Below are 14,776 nucleotides of genomic sequence, written 5' to 3'. Positions count from 1 at the left end.
CAACAACTGGATTATAAAAAAGTCAAAAGTAATAAAAAAAATAAGAAGAAGAAGCATTCTCCCTCCCTCCACCCCTCCTATGTTCCTCCCCTCCCTCCTTCCCCAAGGTTTTAATGTGATGCTAGGTATGGAATTCAGATCATTGCTCATGCTAGACAAACATTCTACCATTGAGATGTGTATCACCAGTCCAGAGAAAATATTTTAAAGGAAAAGAGTTTTGAATTTGAAGTAAATACACCCATTTGTGATACAAGTAATTGGAAACCTAATACTAAATTAAAATTAAATTATTAGAAACTAATTGTTTGGGTTATTTCTTTCTTCATTTTAGAAAGAGATATTATCAACTTCCCCAAATCAGTGTTTAGGAATGGCCTAACAAAAATTTCACTCATTATTTAATTATATGATCCACTTCTAATATAATCTATTATTATTATTGTTGTTGTTGTTGTTTGATTTTTTTAAAAAAAAACTTTAAACCATATTTTATTTATATTCATCTCAAAAACAATGCCAGCAGGAACCTGTAAGTTCTCGGATACAGCCCATGTAATACAAACAGAGCAATTTTTTTATAATATGCCTTAACTCTGTGAAATGTCATAGACATAGAATTTTTTATACGATATATTCCCATAGCAGTTTTCCCTCGCCCAACTCCTCTCACATCCTTCCCACTTCCTCACCACCAAATCCACATCTTTTCTGGCCCTCTCTCATTAGGAAACAAGCAGACATCTAGAAAAAACAAAATACAATAAAGTAAAAATAAAGAAACCAGAATAGGACAAAATAAACAGAAAAAGAACTGGGGGAAAAAAGCACTAGAAACACACACTCAAGCACGGCCCTTCCCATAATCCACCCCCAGAGACAGAAACTGTTCCTGGGATTTCATTTACTCCTTTGTCCCAGAAAAGTGACCATAACAGCCATAACAGCTGACCCGTCAGCTGTCCCGGATATGTACCTGGAAAGGAATCAGCATGCCAGGCTGTTTCCCCAATGTCTTTGTATAAAGCATCTCCCATCAGGTACAGAGCTATTCCCAAACATGAGATCTGTAATCCATCCCTTTTGTAAATTCAAAGACAAATTCCTATGGACTTATGGGCATTTTCACTGCGCAGATAATTTTAAACAGGTAGGAATAAACATGAAATCAACATCTAACTAAAGCCTTTAAATCAAATAAACTCCAGCTGTAAAGATCAAGGCTGTACCAATTTGCTCTGGTAATGTGAAGTAGTTCTAGCCCAATGAGTAAATCCTGGCTTGCCAGAACCACTAGCATTAATTTGAATTTGAATGGTAATTATGAAAGTAAAGGATATGACAGCCGGAATAACAACGTGTGCTGACTCACTCTCAGGTCTTCCACATGTAGGTGGCAGATTAGTTGGATTTGAATTAGATGCATACAGATTGTACCACCTGCTCCAGCTCCTTAAGGAAGCTTTGCTTGGTATTTTCTGCTTTATTCTGGATCTAGCGAAAGGAAGCATTGTCCAACCTACTCTCGGCTGTGCCCTACAGCTATGCTGATAGGTTGGTAAGGCATCAAAAGCTTGTGCACTCTCTACTTATTCTGTAGCTTTGTGAAGAGAAATTAAAGTTTGAAAGCCCTCTGCCGAGTTAACTCATTCCACACTGTAGACTTAAGCAGAACGGCAGGCTTACGATTTCTTCTTCTAAATGTAGAAAAGTAAAGAAAACTCAAGTGGTAAAGATGAGATATCAAACAATATGTATTGGTCTTTTCAATACCTTAGTTGAGCATCATATATTTAAGGCACATAACAAGGTAAGTGCACATTGTAAAATTATTGCCACAAGAAAAGTCTGTTAATACAACCGTCAATTCTCTTGGTTATTGGTGTCTGTTATGACAACTTAAATTTTCTTTCAACAAATATCAAGCACACACTCTAATCTATAATCATCGTATTTAGATTATAATCCCAGACATATTCATCTTCGAACTGAAACTTTACACTCTTTAACCAACAGTGCCCACCCTTCAGCATCTGGCAGCCACCATTCTACTCCAATAAATATGACTATTTTATATTCCACATGCAAGTGAAAACACACAGTATTTTTCATAATCTGCTATATTTCATAAATGGCAAGACTTCCTTCTTTTTACACTGTGATATTAGGTTATATATACATTTCTTTAGCCATTCATACATCAGTAGACACTTGGGTCAATTCCATTTCTTCACTATTGTAAATAATGTTTCATTACAGTTTGCGACACTGATTTACTTTTCCATACATAGAACCAGGAAATGGGATTACTAGAGGATGTGGTTGCTCCAATTTTGTTTTTTAAAGAACTCCTAGACTGTCTTCCAAATTAACTGTCCTAATTTGCATTCTGCTAGGGGCACACACAGTAGGTACTTTGTTTTGAGTCATGTCTTCAACGTTTTCTATCACTTCTCCTACACACTTTGTGGTCTATGATTTTTCATTTAAGTCAAGCTATTTCTGTATTTGATAGAACCGAAGTCCAATGCATTGTTTTGATATCAATTAAAAAAATTTGATATCCAAAATCCAGTTTTTCAAACATTTCTTACTGAAGACACTGGCCTTTCCTGAGTGTGTACTTTTGGCATACTAGTCAAATATTAGCTAATTAGGTAGACATAATTTTATTTCTTGGCTCTGTTTCATGCTGACATAAAGTTTTGGTTACTGTAACTTTGTAATATAGTTTGAAATCAGGAAGCATGATGCCTCTAGCTGGGCTATTCTTTCTCCGTGTGATGCTTGCCCTTGCTTTAGTGACCCCAGCTCAGCACTAAGTTTCTCATCTTATATCTTGTCTTGATACTTATCTTTTTACATTTTATTCCTATGCATTAATTGTACAAAATAATGGGTTTCATTATGACACTTTCATACATGTACTTTGATTATATATATATGTATATATACATATATATATATATATATAAACTTTTTGGTTTTTCACGTTAGGTGTGGCCTTATCAAGTTTGTTTGTTGTCTTTGTTATACTGAAGTACATTTGTTCTGTAACCATTTTTTTTTTAGAATTTTTTTATAAAAAAAATGTTAAATCTTACTAAATTGCTTCGTTGCCCTTATTTTGATAATCATATAAATTCTAAGCTCCACCATGTATCACATTCACTAATTTGTCCCACCTGGTCATGTATGACCCTTTTATCATTGCTCATCAACGTAGTATGTTAGCAGAGCTGACAATTCCATCTTCTCGAGGTGTCTTTTTCTGGCTGTGACATAGGTAAAGAAAGAATCTGGCCTGCCAAAGTAGTTTGAAAATTTGTCTTCAATTTTTTAGACAACATTAAATTGATTCGCATCTAATTCTTCTGTAAGAAAATCATACACTTGTCTTCCTTGGGAGATGGGGGGCGGGGGCGTTGTATTTGGTTTGTGTATGTACTCTTTGTGAGAATGTATGCCCACAGAAACCAGTAGAGGGCACTGGATCCCCCGGATTGTAGGTAGTTGTGAATCACTACATGTGGGTGGTAGGAACCAAACTCTTGTCCTTTAGAAGTGGAATAAGTACTCCTAACTGCTAAGCCATCTCTTTAGCCCTTCAGGATTGTTTTTAAAAATGCTGATTCAATCTCCTTACTTCCATAGATTATCTACTTCTTAATGACTCATTCTGGGTAGGTTTTGTCTTCTAGAAGTGTATCCATTTATTCTAAGTTAGGCAACTTTTCACGTATTCGACATTTCCATAAATTTATGAATATCTGATTGAAATATCTCATTTCATTTAAATCTTATTTGTCTTATTTCCTGTATTCATCCAGCTAATGATTTGTCAGTTTGGGAAGGCTCTGCTGACAAAGACACCACTTATATAATTGCACATGGAGAAGTAGAGCTGGTGCTGAAGACTGGCAACCATGGTGCTTGGAGGTACTCTGCGTACTACCAGAGAAGAAAAATAATCATCAATATCACCCAGCTACAACTCCTGAGACCTACAATAATAACCTGCATATGAAATATACTAGTGCAACAGCAGCAAAAATATTATGGGAGTTACCAACCAACATTTTAAAATTGGCCCAGTTCATGAAGATGACAACTGTACCTAACACTGCTATAAAGTGACCAAGAACCTAAGACTACACAGGTCATGGGCCCTAAGGAAAAACCTACTATGATTATTTTCCTAAAAGACCACAGCAACAAAATGACTCTTAATGACATGCTGCTATGCCCATAGACCAGAGCATCACTCAGTCCTCATCAGAGAAGCTTACAGTAGATGGCAATTAACATAGAAAACCAAAGCTAAACAATATGCAAAGAGTGAGACTTTGGAATATTCAACCCTTAATGAGATATCTATATTTAGCTTCTCTCAACAAAGTTCAGGGAAGAAGAAGTAGTAAGATTCTGAGAACCAGAGGTGATAGAAGATTCTAAGGCAACAGTGCTTTGTAGATCCAACAGGACTGAAACTCACAATGACTACTACAGCATATACAAGACCTACAAGAATTCAAGCCTTAGAATCCTCATGCAAAGAAGGGGAAAATGAGCAAAACCCATGAAACTATGTGCAAGTAATACCTTATGGTAAAGGGAAATTCAGTTTTCTCCAGACTTCATGGTAGGCCCCGTGCTCATATATAGTCGGCCAACACAAAACAGACTTCATGGGTTTTGGGTTTTATGTCTTGTTTTGTTTGAGTATTTCTGTGTCATTGTTTTTTGGTTTTTTGTTTGTTTTTTTTTTAGAAAGTGAAAAAATGGACACGAACTCGGGTGAGGTTGGAAAAATCTGGGAGAGTTTGGGGTAAAGAATATGATCCAAATATATTGTATAGAATCAAATTTAAAAATAAAAAGATTTCTCAGTTTGGCTAGTTTAACTATGGTTTTCCCTGTTTTATTTACTTGTAATCTTCACTTCTTTCTGTGAACTTCATCTTTAGGTATAAAAATAAACTGAAATCATCCCTTTTGTTTCTGTTGGTTTGGGGCTTTGTGGGGCTGCGTAATAGGCCCATTGGCCAACACTCTGCCTTGAGCTACACTCCAGAGTCTCATTCTTTTATACCAAACTCTTCGTACTTATTTTTTCTTGCTCGATCTGGTAAAGCTTACTGGGACTCTTTTCCACTTTCATCTGTTTCAAGATTTCTCTTAGCCTTTGTCTTCCTGCTCAGGAATGTTATTTAATTTTCACATATTTGTGAATTTTTCAATTTTCTTCCAGCTATTGATTTTTTTGTTTGATATCATTGTGGTCAGAAAAGATACTTGATATGATTCCAAGCTTCTTGAATGAATTAAGGGAAGAACGGGCAGAGGCCAATATTCCTGAATACAACTCTCTTCCTCTCTGCCAGACAGTTAGTTACCAAGGGAATGAGAAGGCAGAAGCTTCAACGTTGAGAACCCACGAATGACCACATCTTTTAATTGCTAACAGCTAGTTTTCTCTACCCACCTGTACCATAGACGTAGTTTCTGACGCACTCACCTTTAGCACTTTATTGCCTACTTAAGTAAACAAAGAACTTGACAGAAAACAAAGTAGAAACTCAAAGTGCATAGGGCTCAGCATACTGAAAAAGTATTTTCTAAAATAATACTGGTCCTTATATGTTACCTAGCTTGTCATATTTTGTTATATTAATAGAGACAGCATGTATAAGGCAGGAGAAATGGAGTACTCTATATTATAGTGAAAGAGAGGAAAAGAGGGCCACAGAGGCAAAGGGGGGACCTCATGCCCACTAGGCCCAGTGTAAGCATAAGTAGTCTCCCTGTAATCCCAACTGGCCTCACACATATTAGGCTATTGCTTTTTTGTTGCACATGAAGACATTCTATTCTTTAATCAGCATTTAAGATGATCCAAACAATATTCATGTAAGTCTCTCCTTAGTCTATGTTAGATCAAATATTCAGCCCAGTGAAAACAGGAAATGTGCCAGTTGCTTCTCTCTAGCAGATGTGCAACAGAGATGTGCAGGAGGTGAAAGGGAGATCTGAACCACTGTGAGAACTCAATGTGGACTTCAGACATCTCAGATTGAAATTTAAAAACACTTTAAAATACTGTATTAGTTTAAGGGTATAGGCTTTTTCCTGCACATATATCTGTGTGCCGTGTATACATGTCTGGTACTCATGGAGGCCAGATGAAGTCTTTGGATCTCCTAGAATAGTTACAGACAGTTATTAGCTGCTAGGTGGGTACTCAAAGTGGAACCTGGGTCCTCTGGAAGGGCAACCAGTGAGTGCTCTTAACAGCTAAGTCATTCCTCTAGTAGCCAAACCTCCTTGAATTCTGACGATTCAGTAAATAGCACATGGGGACAAATAATTTAGAAACCTCTATTTTGCTGTGTCCTATTTTTTTAACAAGATGGTGTGTTTCAGTATGTTGTAGGAGGAACTTACCCAAGCAGGCCCAATGACTGATACTTCCTCCCTGAACCAACCTAGAATCTGCTGGCATGGCTAGAGACCAGCTGAAGCTGGACCAGGCTAAGGAATGAGCAAATGTGAAAGAGAGAAAGAGAATCCTGGCTACCTGAGAGCCAATGAGATGCTGTGAGGGGAGTATAACAGTTTGCCCAGTTCCTGAAGTAAAGGAAACTGCTTTTGCTACTTACCTGACTCCTGGAGTCTCTGTCATTGACTCTGTGCCTTCTTACCCAGCCCCAAGGGTCTTGGTTGAGGTTGCAAGCAACAGTATGTCATTTTCATAAGGTATTCATAAGGTACTTGCATTTTACCCCTTCTCCTTTCTCTTACTTGTGCTTCCCTTCTCCTGCTGTCCCACTCCTATTCCCTCACACCCCTTTCTAGTGGCCTCCGTGACTTTTTTTCTTCTAGATCCTACTGAGAGAAGACCCAAGAAACCTGTCTTTCTGAGTATGGCTTATTTTGTTTAAAACAGTGATCTTTAGCTCTAGTCCTTTTCCTGGGAACAAAAGGTTTGCTGATGTAGTCTTAAGGTAGTTCTGATTTGAATTTCTCTGATACCAAAGAGGTAGCAGTCTTATTTCTTTCTGGAGAAACTAGATAGATTAACAAATAGTTGAGCTCAATGTTGAGAGCAAATTCAGTATTATTGAGTGATGGGTTGTTCTCTAGAAATTGCCTTGAGAATAAAGAACATATCTAAAATTCGTAGGCAAATGGTTGGAACTGGAAAATATCATCCTGAGTGAGCTAACCCAATCACAGAAAGACATACATGGTATGCACTCATTGATAAGTGGCTATTAGCCCAAATGCTTGAATTACCCTAGATCCCTAGAACAAACGAAACTCAAGACGGATGATCAAAATGTGAATGCTTCACTCCTTCTTTAAATGAGGAAAAAGAATACCCCTGGCAGGGAATAGAGAGGCAAAGATTAAAACAGAGACTGAAGGAACACCCATTCAGAGCCTGCCCCACAGGTGGCCCATACATATACAGCCACCCAATTAGACAAGATGGATGAAGCAAAGAAGTGCAGACCGACAGGAGCCGGATGTAGATCGCTCCTGAGAGACACAGCCAGAATACAGCAAATACAGAGGCGAATGCCAGCAGCAAACCACTGAACTGAGAATAGGTCCCCTATTGAAGGAATCAGAGAAAGAACTGGAAGAGCTTGAAGGGGCTCGAGACCCCTTATGAACAACAATGCCAAGCAACCAGAGCTTCCAGGGACTAAGCCACTACCTAAAGACTATACATGGACTGACCCTGGACTCTGACCTCATAGGTAGCAATGAACATCTTAGTAAGAGCACCAGTGGAAGGGGAAGCCCTGGGTCCTGCTAAGACTGAACCCCCAGTGAACTAGACTATGGGGGGAGGGCGGCAATGGGGGGAGGGTTGGGAGGGGAACACCCATAAGGAACGGGAGGGGGGAGGGGGATGTTTGCCCGGAAACCGGGAAAGGGAATAACACTCGAAATGTATATAAGAAATACTCAAGTTAATAAAAAAAAAAAAAAGAACATATCTAAATTTGTTATTTCCTTGTTTCTATGCTTATCTCTTGCTTATATAGAGTACATAGTAAATACTGTGTATCAAGAAGCAATATTCTCCATTGTGGAATGTCTTTTATAGTGTATATGGACTTATAGGTTTCTGATTCAGCCATATAAACATCTTTAGGTTCATAAAATGATCTTCATTTTAGTCTGGGTTTTTTTTCTTGTTTTGCTAGGTGTTCTAAGTAACACACAGATTTTAAATTTAAACTCTACCATATTTAGTGTTTGTGACAAAGGAATCCTTCACAGCCTGACACAAGCTGGATCTGATGGCATGTGAGTCTTATAGTTTCTCTTAGAATAGGACAGTGTGCACACATGCATTGCAACAGAAGGGGCAAATTTTTGCCTTTGGCCACACACAGTAGATGCCTTCTGTTTGTATGTGGGTACATGTCTTAGTTAGGGTTTTACTCCTGTGAACAGATACCATGACCAAGGCAACTCTTATAAGGACAATATTTAATTGGGGCTGGCTTACAGGTTCAGAGGTTCTGTCCATTATCATCAAGGCAAGAAACATGGCAGCATCTAGGCAGGCATGGCACAGGAGGAGCTGAGAGTTCAACATGAGAGTTCCGAGGGAAACAGGAGAAGACTGACTTCCAGACAGGTAGGAGGAAGGTCTCAAAGCCCACACTCACAGTGACATCCTTACTTCAACAAAGCCACACCTACTCCAACAAGACCACACCTCCTAATAGTGCCACTCCCTGGGACAAGCATATTCAAACCATCATAGTGCATTTGTAACTGTGATTTCCACATCACCTCACTGCTGTGTACATAGGTATATCTGTGTGTACATTCAGCAATATATATAAGATTGTACAGGTTGTCATTGTGGCTTAACTACAACCTTTAATTCTGTTATTGTCACTGGCATTACACTATCCTTATCAATTCCTAACCTTGTTTTCAGAGTCCATCATAGAAATTCTGAGCATACATTTGGCTCCAGTGAATGGCAAATAATAATAAAATGCAAAAAAACATTAGGCCAGTTTTCCTTGTTGCGTCTTGAGTTAAAATAGCATCTGTAACATAAACAGCCAGATTTGGTAGTTGTTGGGACACTCGGGACTTATAGAGGAGGTCACTTGGGACTGGACTTGGTGTCATGAAAAGCCAATGAGATCACCTGTGATTTATTTTTGTTCCAGTGAGGTGGTGATATCAGCCTTAGAAATTTTCATGCCAACCCCAGAGGAGGGTTCTGGTTGTGATTTAGTTGGGCCTGAATGCTTTAAATGTGTGTCTGAGAACATGGGCTTTAGGGAGTAAGTCCCTCCCTGCCCCTTGTTAGATTTAATTATCAACTTGAAAAGTTAATTAAGCTTTCTTCATAGGTACATTTATTCTCTCTCTGCTTTTGGATATGAAGTGACCAGCTTCACAGCTGAGTTCCTGCCTTGACTTTTCTGTAATGGCGGACTGTAAGCTGAATAAATTTTTTCTCCCCTAAAACAATGATGATGATGATAATCTCATATATGAAAAAATATAAAAGAATCAAAATTGGTATAATAATCTCCTGGTATTTCTACAGAAAACAAGTCCTAAATTTGTCGGACAAGACATTCTGTAAAGATAGTTTCATTTTATACAAATAAATTAGTATTTTTCAGAAATAGTAAAGATTTCCATGTTTTCATGTGATACATAAAACATCAAATGAAGAATCTCTAAATAGTAATGATGAAAGTGCTATATGTAATGGAATTACTTTCTTACAAAATCATTGGTACTTTTTTTTCCTGTGATGTAAAATGTCAGATTTCCAGTGCAGTAGTCACCAGAGTATTGTTGGGGCCAGAAACTCTGTTTCCAAGAGAGTTTCTACCTTCACCAAAAGGAATCCAGACTGCTGGCCATGAAAATTAAGAGGGTTCTGTGAAATTGTTTAAAGGAACAGATGTCAAATAAAACTTGCAAGTGTTACAGTGTGTCCATAGCAAATGATTAAACGCTTTCAGATTTCAGAAGCATCCATGGTGTAATACATACATTCTTATTAGGGATGACACTTGCATTGGTTACTACTGATTAGAGAAAAGGTGAGAAGAGAACAGCTGGCACGCACTGACTGTATTAATCACAGCCATCAGCCTCCCCGTATAAAAAGTTTGAAAGGAAGCTCTGAAGTCGGGAGGCAATTTACTGATGGCTGAAATGGTAAACCACGGCCAGATAACGTTCAACTAGTATTAGAGTAGACAGGATTAGTTACCAAAAGAATGTGAAAAGTGTAATAGCAATGCATAACACATAAAGTCTGAAAATAAATTCTGTAAATTCCATAGCTCTGATTCAAAAGAGCTATAAACACTGCATTGTTATTTTTACATATATAAAACCAGTAATGTTCGGTTACTACAGTGCCACGACGGGAGTTTGGCCACACGGCAGTCCTGAGTCTATGTAGAGAATCTCAGGAAATTCACCATAATACTTCCTATCACAGTTTTTCTAAAAACCATTTAAAAGCAATTCTATTTTGACCTTTCCCAACTCAAGTAATACACAGAGGTGCAAGGGTGATTGAGTCATTCATTAAGCAGTCATAGTGTAATCAAGTCTGAAATCATTCCCAAGGGTTTCTAATTCCAAAGAGGGACCTGAGGGTTCATCTACTCCTGCACCCAATCTAGGGGCTGGGAGTGAATTATAATTTGTGCATATACTGACTGTCCATAGAAGAGTATGTAAATACTTCAAGAAAGCTTTGCTGCTTTCCATTAGACGTCTGCTAGAATGTTTTAATATGCATAATATACATCAATAAAAGGGGGCAACAAATGATATAGAATCATTAAATCTTCGTTAACCTAATATGACGCCTAAGCTATTACAGTGTAGGTCCCATTTTGCTCTGCAATCAGACTTCTGAAACATCAAATGAGAATTTGCAGAACAAAGGAAAAAAGAATACTTTGAAAAACGAGCATGTGGTATTTTTATTTGCAAGTTCTTTGCATTAAGGTTTTAATAAAACACTAAAGTAAAAAGTAACAAAAGTGGGCAGACGTTTCTAAAATGTAATTCAAGCCATGGCCCCATTACCATTATTCATTTATAAGTGCACATGGAGGAGTTCAGTAAATTTGACTGAAAAATGTAAAACAAGCTGTAAAAGTAAATTCTCAAACAATAATATAAATATGGCAAATATATATCTATAACAAGAAGGGATACAGAAGCAAGAATAAAGAAATTTAACCATTCTTATAACTTTAAAAGGTCTTTATCAACTCTCATCAGAACTGTGTGAATTAGTCCCCTGAACAATTTGACTGGCTTTAACATATCAATATCACATCCTACCTAAAACCTTTACTTCTTCTCCAAAAAATACTTAAACTTTGTGGCTTACCATATATTGGCACCAATCTATTATTTCAACCACATTCACTCGCTCATTCAGAAACACCAATCTCCCTCTCTTAATCTTGGTCTGATTTGTCATCCTGCTTTTTCACTTCCATAAGCCTGATTCTACCCCCAAAGTTAGATCATCCATACTTTTCAGACATGATTCACAAACCCCTCTATACACCTCTCATTACACTTCTGACTCTGTTGTATAATTTACTACTTCAACTTTACTGAAAACTTTAAGAATATGTTATACCACTTGTTTATATTTCACCCAGTCCATCCCCCCCCCCCAGATCTCACAATGATCATCACAGCATCTTTCTGAAACAGATCCTCAGCTCTCACACACTGTAAGAACTGGGAAACCCTATAAGAACAGTGCTGCATAAAACTTGCAGACTAGCTAGTCCTAAAAAATAATTTTGAAGGGCTGGAAAGATGGCTTGGCAGTTAAGAGCACTGACTGCTCTTCTGGGGTCCTGAGTTCAATTCCCAGCAACTACATGGTCTCTTCCAACTATCTGTAATGGGATCTGATGCTCTCTTCTGGTGGGTCTGAAAACAGGGTGTTCATATATATATATATATATATATATATATATATATATATATATATATATATATATATGTGTGTGTGTGTGTATATATATGTAATTTTTAAAAAATTGGGGGTTAAATATTTTTTCTTTAAGATTTCTGAGGATTTAGACGTATCTAAGATAGGCTGGTTTTGAAGTTGCTTTCTTCCAGCACAAACAATAATGAGTTGCCTCTGATTGTCACACTTTCCCAATGTGTTCCTGAAACATACTCTTATATCAAAACATTAATGGCAAATGCCTGTTATTGTCACCCTGCACCAATGGCTCCTTGAAAGTAGAAAGAGTGGAGGGTTAGAGGGATGGTTAAGAACACTGGCTGCTTTTCCTGAGGAGTCAGGTTAAATTTCCTGCTCCCACATGACAGCTCACAACTACCTGTAACCCCAGTTCCAGGAGTCTGAGACTCTCACATAGGCATTCATGCAGGCAAAACACCAATGCACATAAAATAAAAATACATTAATTAAAGTACTTTTTAAAAAAGAAAGTAGAAATACTGTGTTCCTAGGCACATACATAGTAGGTAAACTTAGTTTATAGTCGAAGGCATGCAGCCAAAATTCTAAGTACTGGATTTATCCAAGTATTAATACGCAAAGAAAGCCTGTCTTTAAAAAAAGGTGCGTGATTTTCTGCTTTGTCTTTGTGTGTGACTTCACACATTACAAAACATCATTTAAGAATATACAATTCTAAAGAAAATAATGAAGAGGAAATTTACGTTTTTAACTACATAATATGTTTAACTTTCAAATTAATTCCTCATCAGCTAATCATACACAAGAAGTCATCTAATGGAAGAGCATCTACCATGAGAGTGAACTGATAGAAATTTTAAAGATTAAGAGATGAGCATGAAGGAAATCAAACCATGCAATGAAGTTTAGAACATGCAACAAGCGGACTGTGTGTGTGTGTGTGTGTGTGTGTGTGTGTGTGTGTGTGTGTGTGTCCACATGTGTGTTAATTCCTATGTAAAAAAGAACAAACTCCTTAATTTAGTATTTCTTAACTTAAATTCTTCTTTCATCTGTGTGTCCAACATTCACGTATATTTGAGAAAAGGACTACCCAGAGGAAAATCCATTTCTAAAGGGAAGCAATAAAACTCACTTTCCAAAGCACCAGATGGCAATATAAAAAACTCCTCACAGAATCTCTAGAGAAAGCAGCAGGTCTCATTGGCGGTGTCTTTGGTTATCTTATTTTATGACTCACAAGTAAAGTACTCAGCTATCCTGAAAGAAGTTGTGCACTGAAAAACATGTAGACCACACCCATTTGTCTGAGTAAAGAAACCTCATCTTCTGTGAAAGATTTCAAGCCATGTGACCTAAATCTTTTGGTCAGAAGTCACGGTCATCTCATCTTCATTATCCAGACATTAAAATAATCTAGCAAATAGTATCTTTTTAATGACTGAGTCAATGAGAAACATTCCTTCAAATAGTCCACAATTATACATATTGACAAAAATAAAAGCTCTAAAAAGAACAAAAATAACCATTTCAGTAGCCTCCAGATTGGCATTTTTAATAATAATAATTTTGTATAGTGCCTCAGAAAGTCCTTTAATTTCCTACTAGCCCAAGAATAATTTTCTGATTTACCCCCAGTACAAGAAGTCTAACAGTCCACCTCCAGAAAGGAATGGAGGTCAAGTGGCTGCAGAATACAGGGAGTAGGGAAGCATCAATCCTGTGCTATTTCCAAAGGCAGGAAGCTGTATGCTGCACACCTAACCAAAACCTAGTTTCTATTTACCACACAGTAGTCAAAAAAATATTTCTTTCCCTCCAAAAGACATTTCTCTTAATTATTACCTCCTTTGTGTGTCACCATTTCTCACTACCTTGTAGAGAGACTTGTTTCCACCCGGTCATCTGGAAGATTCTATCTGTCCCATTTCTCCCATATGCAATCTGTTGGCAAATCTCATGCTGAAGTCATTTTTTATTCTTAGCTTTAACCTCTTTACTGTTTTTCTTTTTTAAGTTTTTTTGTTGAGCCCTTATTTCCTATATTTTATTATGTTGGCTAAATCTTCCAAGTTAATCATTGTTGGAAGTCAGGGAAAGGAGGAAGTGCAATCAATTGAAATAGCAAAGAAATTTTGATGATGAAAACCAAACTCTCGTGAACACAGCAAACAGCAAAATCAACTCACAATTCCTCTTAACAGTTTTAATCTATCAACAACGCATGAATAGTTTGGTTTTATACCTCTTTCATGTCAAGATCAAACCAAGTCACAAGGGAAAAAGAATTGTAAAACATCCAAGTACTTACCTGGGGATATGGGGAGGTCCTGGATTTTGACTTGCTACTAGAGAGCCTTGACTTGGCCCCCTTCCTGTTGTCAGTGATGGTGGGTGTGGAACTGCTGGTATAGGAGAAAGTGGGCTTAGAGGGTGATATCTGGTCCAGAGAGAGCTGCAGCCCTTTGTATTCTGTGTCTCTGCAAGGTGAAGAACAAAGTCTTTAGTCAGCCACCACAAGGAATATATGCATGTGTTCTCTCGTCAGGAGAGACAGTACTTTCTCTATACATAAAAAAGAAAGCAAGTTAGTCACCAAACAGCTATATTATTCTAGAAAAAAATTCACATTTAACAAATGGGTGTGAATGTGGTTGTCATCCATTAATTTTATTAAATAGAGGAAAAAACTTCTCATTTAATGACTCAGTTAAGTATTTTTAGTTAAAAACCTAAACAGTAAGTATAGTGACTCAGAAAGCCCTTTGGCTT

At 37.4% G+C, this 14,776-nt stretch overlaps 1 protein-coding gene across 2 annotated transcripts in view; it reads right to left on the bottom strand.

Annotated features, from left to right (window-relative positions):
* The window catches only part of Sim1 (SIM bHLH transcription factor 1), a 79,637-nt gene that overhangs the window by 22,477 nt on the left and 42,384 nt on the right, over positions 1 to 14,776 (bottom strand). For both annotated transcript variants that reach the window (XM_006256604.4, NM_001107641.1), the window contains 1 exon segment: positions 14,316 to 14,484. In XM_006256604.4, the coding sequence (XP_006256666.1) occupies positions 14,316 to 14,484 (169 nt within the window).

The sequence above is a fragment of the Rattus norvegicus genome, chromosome 20, assembly GCF_036323735.1.
Source record: "Rattus norvegicus strain BN/NHsdMcwi chromosome 20, GRCr8, whole genome shotgun sequence".
NCBI lineage: Eukaryota > Metazoa > Chordata > Mammalia > Rodentia > Muridae > Rattus > Rattus norvegicus.
This window is presented reverse-complemented; position numbering and strand designations above follow the sequence as displayed.